The sequence below is a fragment of the Alnus glutinosa genome, chromosome 5, assembly GCF_958979055.1.
Source record: "Alnus glutinosa chromosome 5, dhAlnGlut1.1, whole genome shotgun sequence".
Taxonomy (NCBI): domain Eukaryota; kingdom Viridiplantae; phylum Streptophyta; class Magnoliopsida; order Fagales; family Betulaceae; genus Alnus; species Alnus glutinosa.
This window is the reverse complement of record NC_084890.1, coordinates 21,215,079-21,222,558: the sequence shown is the minus strand read 5'-3', so window position 1 is coordinate 21,222,558 and position 7,480 is coordinate 21,215,079. Positions and strand designations below refer to the sequence as shown.

At 39.8% G+C, this 7,480-nt stretch overlaps 1 protein-coding gene across 1 annotated transcript; it reads right to left on the bottom strand.

Annotated features, from left to right (window-relative positions):
• Nucleotides 1–2,634: 2,634 nt before the first annotated feature.
• LOC133868125 (MDIS1-interacting receptor like kinase 2-like) lies at nt 2,635–5,855 on the bottom strand. The gene is made up of 4 exons (XM_062304945.1): nt 4,676–5,855; nt 3,996–4,543; nt 3,307–3,913; nt 2,635–3,029 (listed from the first exon to the last, which is right to left on the bottom strand). The coding sequence occupies exons 1-4, from the start codon at nt 5,853–5,855 to the stop codon at nt 2,740–2,742; spliced, it is 2,625 nt and encodes an 874-aa protein (XP_062160929.1). The 3' UTR covers nt 2,635–2,739.
• Between the last annotated feature and the right edge of the window lie 1,625 nt (nt 5,856–7,480).

Here is a 7,480-nt window from a genome sequence, read left to right as displayed (position 1 = left end):
CCTTGCTTAGGTGATAGCTTTTTAGCAAACACTCGTTAGAGTGATTTTCAAAAGAAGAATGGGCTCACTTCACACGCACTAGGGTCAGAATGCATGTACTTTTGAGACCGTGCACTTACGTATCGGCCTGTGAAATAGTGGATTAAATTGGGTAATCCACCATTTTACAAATATTGCAGGCTTAGCTGAAGAGGCAAATGACATAGATCCATATGTGTGCTTAGGGTTCTACTATTAAGGCAATTAGGTGGTGTCTAGTTTTGAAGGCTGACTTGAGATAAGTTAGTGTAATTAGTGTAGTTGTATTTATTTATGCTGGATGTGGCGCATTTTATTATGGTTTAAGTTTGTAATAACCTCATGTTATGAAATAGAAGCTTTGGCTTGTATATTATTAGCGAGTTTGTGATGTCAAAAAGAAAGCAAAAATTTATTATAGGTTTTCTGCCACAATATTTTAAGGTAATAGTAGTAGCGTCTTGTAGAAAATTCAAAAAAATTTCAGTTGGAAGGTAATAATATGTTGGGGTGTTACAATATGGTATCAGTGCAATTTGACTCTAAAGACCCTTGGATTGATCTATCTAGAGATTAAGTCTCTAGGACTTAGGTTATGAGTTGGAATCTATACCAGAGCATAGGCTATGATCAATCTAAAAGTAAGATAGGTTCTAACGGGAGAGTTTAGCAAAGGGTTAGGAGATCGTGAGCATAATTTGATAAAGATTTCTTTAGAACCTGACTAATGACCATCTTATTGCTGAAAATATCAGCATTCCAAAAGAGATGCTACGATGAAAGCAAGGATAACGAATGGCGATTGTGCCACTTTCTGGATAAGATTCTGGAGTTGATTAAATAAATACTCGTCATAAGTTCTAAAGAATTCATATGTCTTGGTGCAAAGTAATGCCCTAAGACACCAATTGAGGTACATGAGAGGTAACGAACAGGAAGGTCTGCCAGACCAAGATGGCGGTGTGCCACCTCCGCCATCACTACCTCACTATCTTGGAATAAATCCGACTATGGCTCATTTCATTACCGAAACAACTCGACATTTTGTCCAAAAAATAACTCAGATTCCACCACTGGTGGAACAGGTTGAGCAATTGGCCTGTTCTTTCAAGGATTTTTGTGAGCACTGCTATCCATCATTCAATGGGAGTCGGGGGCCCATGGTGGCAGAATCCTAGATTACTGATCTTCAGGAGCTATTGGAAGCAATAGTTTGCACTGATGAGCAGAAAGTGATGTATGCTGGACTTAAGCTTACTGGTGAGGCATTAAGATGGTGGAAGTCAAAGAAGTAGTTGTTGGCTCTAGCGTTGGGAGGGGAGGCTGTGATCACTTGGACCATGTTTGAGGAGTTCGATGTTCGGTTTTTCCATTAGGCTCAACGACGGTTTCGAGCTTGGGAGTTTGAGGATTTGGTCCAGGGCAACATGACAATAAAACATTATGCTGCCAAATACATAGAGCTTTCAAGGTTTGCTGTGTCTTTAATTCCTTATGAGAAAAGGAAGGTGCAGAGATTTCAAGGTCTCCACCCACAAATCAAGGAAAGAGTGGCACTCTTCGAAATCAAGGATTTCTTCAGGCTGGTGAATGTCCCTGCCATTGCAGAGGGAGAGCTCCGCAATGTCACAAAATATTTGACGATGTATCAGTCACTCCAAAGCTTACAACTGTAAAGGAGGATCACTTCCAACAACAGTCTGAAGTCGGACAAGGATTACCTTACAAGTCCAATATGTTCTAGGTGTGGCAAGCTGCATACTGGGGAGTGTAGAGCTGTAGCTGGAACATGTTATCGTTTTGGCCAGACAAGCCACCTAGTAAGGGATTGTCCTTAGGAAGCGCTGTAGAAAGGCAGCTATCATTAAGGCCAAAAACCATTAGCTCAAGCGCAAGTTCATGCACTCGCGCCAAGGAAAGCAAAAACAAAAGTTAAGAAGGCCAAAGTGGTGCCAGGTATGACCCTTTATTGGTTCATCTAGCACATTGTTTTAAGATTGCATGACTGTTATCATCCTCTACATGTGCTATGGTTGAGTAGTGATTGTACTTGACCCTTAAGAGTCCCCGTAGAACTACATCCGTAGGTGATGCAGTGCTGCACTAACAAGTAAGGAACAAGCGATGCGGCGACAGTATTGATTGCTTAAGAATGGACTTCGATGTTGAGGATTCGCAAGAGAGACCCATGACTACCATGGGTTGTCGTCGGGAATGATAATCAACCCTAGGAGCCATAAAGCCAAATGGAATAGATTATGTACCATGAGAAATAAGGAGTTGGATTTAATAGTGGATCGCAAAAACAGCAATCACAAGAATCACAACACTTCTATAATCCTAGAAAATTCAGAATTACAGGAAAACCAAGGAAAAACTCTCACTGAAGTATTTCTTGAAAGAAAACTGTTAAAAAAATAAATGCAGTCATTATTAGGTTTATATAAAGCCTAAAGTCGAAACCCTACAAAAATAGTAATAATAATAATAATAATAAAAAAAAAAAAACAAAAACAAAATAAAACACCATGTGGTAAACAGAATACCGACTGACAACTTTCACCTAGTAAATGTTGGAATTATGAAATTTTTATGAAATACAAATTTGTGGCCCTTTGAATAAGTTCTCCAAAGAGACAAAGTTTGTCTCCATCTGATGTCGAAATCACAAGATATGAATTTTTTTCTCTGACTGTTCTGCTTGTAAACCAATCTGCATCATTAAGCTTCCATGATTGCCTGAGACACCCATTGCATGGTGGGCCTGGAATTTGGTCTTATGCTTAAGCAGGAAAGTGCTTGCTTCACTACAGAAGCCACTTGTTTCTCAAAAAGAACAGCAGGAGGTGGGGGACGCAGATCTAGCACTTCCATTACCTCAATGCTTTTCTCACCGATGCTCAGGGAGGAAAGAAGCTCCTTTGGATGTTCTCCCATTATCACTTCAAGAGCCAAAACACCAAAGCTGTAAACATCACATTTTTCAGTAGCCCTCATTGTGTATGCTAGCTCTTCCACAGTGACAAATGAGAAGAGCATTCAAAACATGATCACTTTATATATGACACTTACCAATTTACAAGTCTAATTGGATTCCCCAACTTTTCTAACCTAAGGGGTTATATACAGAATCTAATTTGTTGTGGTTAATTTCAATGATTGGAGAGAGTTCAAAGAACAGCAGTTGGCTGCCATCATTTTCTATCTTTATACTGATTTGAATTGCTGAAACGTTCACTTTTTAACAAAGTATAAAAAGAAAAAAAAGATAGTGCACGAAAAGCGTACCAGGGGCTATATAACCATATGTGCCTGCAACGAGTGTCCAATTGCTAGAATCCGTCTTCATAATCCTTGCTGTGCCGAAATCAGAGATGCACGCCTCTAACTCACTGTTCAGAAGCACATTTTTGCTCGATATGTCCCGATGAATGATTGGTGGTGAGCAGTCATGATGCATGTAAGATAAAGCATTTGCTATGCCCCTGACAATGTCCACCCGTTTGCTCCAACCCAGTTCTTGGGCTTCTTTGTCATTGCTTAGGATGCTAGCCAAGCTTCCCCGCTCAATGTAGTCATAAACTAGGAACTTGTGTGGCCCTTGGGAACAGAATCCATAAAATTTAACAATGTTCCTATGTCGTATTTCTGTTAATACTCGAATCTCATTCTGGGAAGTCTTGATCTTGTCTATCTCTTCACCTTCCAGGCACTGGATTATCTTTATTGCTAGTGCATGTCCTGTTGGCATCTCAGCTTTGTAAACTCTTCCACTTCCACCCACCCCAATATAATAGTTGTCGTTGAAGCCATTGGTGGCATCGATGATATCTTCATATACAATCTTCCCATCAAAATTCAATTGAGAATAGATTTCCATTATTTGATGGTTTACCTTCTTCCGCATTGCTTCTCAGTTTTGTTCTACGGGAGAGAGTAAAACGCCAAAATACAAAAGCAAATGCTAGCAATGTTACAGACAAAGTTCCAACAATGACAAAAACTTTGCGCTCTTTGCTTTGAGCACCATTCTCCGGTGATGTACCATTCTCCGGTGATGTAACATTGCAGAGCCGCAAACCTTGTACTTTTCCACATAAATCTTTGTTCTTACTGAATGCACTCAGAGGAGCACGGCGAAAGAGTTCATTATCAGGAAGTGGACCTTCCAGTTCATTGTATGATAAGTCGATGGTGGTTAAGCCAGTCATCTGCCTGAACGAAGAGGGAATGGCACCTGAGAGGTTGTTGTGAGAGAGATTCAGGTGTTCTAACATTATCAAATTCCCAAGCTGAAAAGGTATTTCACCAGTGAGTACATTTTGACTAAGATCTAGTGAGCCCAGCATGGCTAGATTGCCAATCTTACTTGGGATAGACATATTGAAGTAATTCTTGCTCAAGTACAAATTGCGCAGCTTTGAGCAGTCCCCAAATTGTTCTGGGATTTGTCCGCTCAGCCCATTGGCAGAGAAGTCTAGCTCCTCCAGATGGGAAAGCCCACCAATTTCAGGTGGCACCTGACCTGAAAGATGGTTGTCTCTCAGTTGCAGCTAGATCAGATTCGATAATCTTCCCAACTGCTTCGGTATTTCACCGACAATTTGGTTAGAAGAGAGGTCCAGCCACCCTAGTTGATCCAATTCGCCAAACTCACTGGGTATTTCACCAGTGATTTTATTGCCTGCGAGTTTTAAGGATGTCAACTGTCTACACCCTACCCAGTTATATGAGAGCACCCCGTTCAAGTTGTTGTAGCTCAAGTCAAGGTAGCCGAGATTTGGATATACTCCCAAGTCCTGGTCTAACGTTCCTGTGAGCTGGTTCTTTTTTATTGAAAGGCGGACGAGGCTTTCGCAGTTTCTTAAGCCTTTCGGTATGGGACCTGAGAAGTTGTTAGAGGATGCGGTGAAAGTCTGAAGACGTGATCCTAGACAGAGAGGTGGCAAGTGACCAGAGAATTTGTTGTCACCAAGGTTGAGTATCTTTAGGGACGAGAGATTTGCTAATCCTTCAGGTACTGAACCAGATAACTGAGGGAAGGGGCCCGACAGGTTATTCTGCTGTAAAAACAATATAGTTAATTTGCTAAGGTTACCAAGAGATGGAGGAATAGGACCTGTTAGATGGTTTCCACTTAAAGCCAAAACATCCAAGTTTTTCAAATTTCCTATTTCAAATGGAATTGAACCACTGAAACGATTGTCCATCAAAGCTAGCTCTTTCAAATTTGTCAATAGGCCTATTTCTGGAGGCAGGACTCCGGTGAAATTGTTGTTTTGGAGCTCAAGGTATTCAAGCCTTGTCCAGTTAGTGAATAGACGCGGGTCTAGCTCTCCACTTATCAAGTTATTTCCTAGGTAGAGCAAGGAAAGGTTAGTTAGGTTCGTGAGGGAAAGGGGAAGGTTACCAGAAAGAAAATTCATGGAGAGATTAAGGTGGGTCAGTCTTGAGAGTGTACCAATTTGGGATGGGATTGGACCAGTGATAATGCTGTGATTGAGATTGAGGCTAATGAGGTTTGGCAAGGAAGAGAAATCTAAGCTGCTAAGATTACCTCTTAATTGGGCGTTTGGTAGGTTTATTTCTGTGACACTTCCGGCCATGTTGCAAGCAATTCCGAACCACGTGCATGGGCCTGTTGTGACATTTTTGTTGATCTTCAACGGTACCGGCCATGTCCACGACCGGAGAGATGTTTGGTTTTCAAGGGTCTCTTTCCATCTGAGGAGAGCCTCAGCCTCGGCCTCGGAGTTTGGCGTTGCTTCAAGTTTGGATAATAACAGGCAACAAACAGTCAGCAGTGCAAGGAATACACATTTTCCACGGTAGGCCATTTCTCTGGTTGCAGGACAAGTTTAGCTCCTGGCTGGGGTGGCACGTAAAGTTAGCTCCTCCTCCTCTTTAAGCACCTTGCATGCAGACAAAATGAATTTTCTGTTTATTTAATCAGTATGAAAGGGGGTGTGGGTATGTTGGATTGCTCGAAGCAAACTCCACGCAAATATAATTAACAGAAGAATCGTGGGTATGTGCGAGAGTGAGACTTGAGTCAAAGACCCCTGAAAGAAGTTAATATCTTGCCAAAAAGAAAAAGGAAACAATCTTAGGTTAAAAAGTCTATTAATGCTATTTAGTAGAGTGTTATACCGACTTTCATACAATTTGATGGTATCTTAGTGAAAATCAGCTAGTGGATCGATATTTGTAAAAAAAAAAAAAAAAAAAAATTAAATAAAAAGCTCATTTTTACTGTGACATTATCCTAATTATATGTTAGTTGTATAAAAGTCTATTAACTAACAGTATTGTTTTGCAGATATGGACTGAAAAATGTGTAGAATCGACAAACAAGGAAAAAGTTTACATGTTGAACGCATATGTAGCTTCCTATCAGCCATGTACATGCACACTTGAAGGATGTTATGCCTGTTGTTAAATCACCACTTGTCCCAAAAGTTTAAGCTGATAAGAAAAGGTAAATTTAATCATTTAATCAATACTTTAATACCTGTGAGAGTTCTATCCTCTTTACATAATATCCCCCCGCCTCTGTGTTTTATCTATGCAACATAGAGTTTGATAAAAAAAAAAAAAAGGCATTTGGAAGGCAAAGGCTGTGTATTGGAAGTTAGTGAAAGATTTATTTGCTTTCATTTTTATTTGTTTTATTAGTTTTAATTAATAACATATATGTTTGGCAATGGAAGATCCCATTAAGAGGCAGAGCATATAGCTATTCAATCTTACTCTTGTGCTCTTTTGCGAATTTTCAGTGTTGAAGTAAATCAACCATTGCAACAAAAGCTGGATATATTCAAAGCAATATTAATTATATTGGGATATATGGAAAAGCATCAATTTATACATACAAACCATTGTGAGTTGACGCTTGAATTAATATATTCAAAACATGCATCGAGATACAGTCCAACTTGTAGACATAAAGTCCAGAGAAGGAAGGCTACATGATGGTGTTGTTCAATTCTTGTTGAATATGGGACGGGCACAATCTGAGCCATCATATTGATTTGAAAGCTTAGTCGAACCAATTCAAAAGAGCGTATAGAATAAATTTAGAAATTAGATTTTTTTTATTTCAGAACTATCCCACAACAGTGTGACGGTCCAAACAATTAGTTCGCCTCATTTTCCAACTTTTAGATAAACAGTCCAGTACTGAATGCCAGATACATGATGGTGATGTTCAAATTCTTCTTCCATATGGGACGGGCTCAATCAACGGCCGTCATTCGCGCTATATTGCACTGTATTGAATTTATGTAACAATTTTCCTTGGCTTGTAGTTTTCATTAATTATATCGCAATTAGACCGCCAAGAAAGGGTGAATAGGGAAGAATATTTCAACACTTGTACACGTCACGACCAAGAGATTATATTTATTAGCCCAGAAAATACGGAAACAAAACATTCCAGTGGAGGACTAATTTGGTCGCCTAC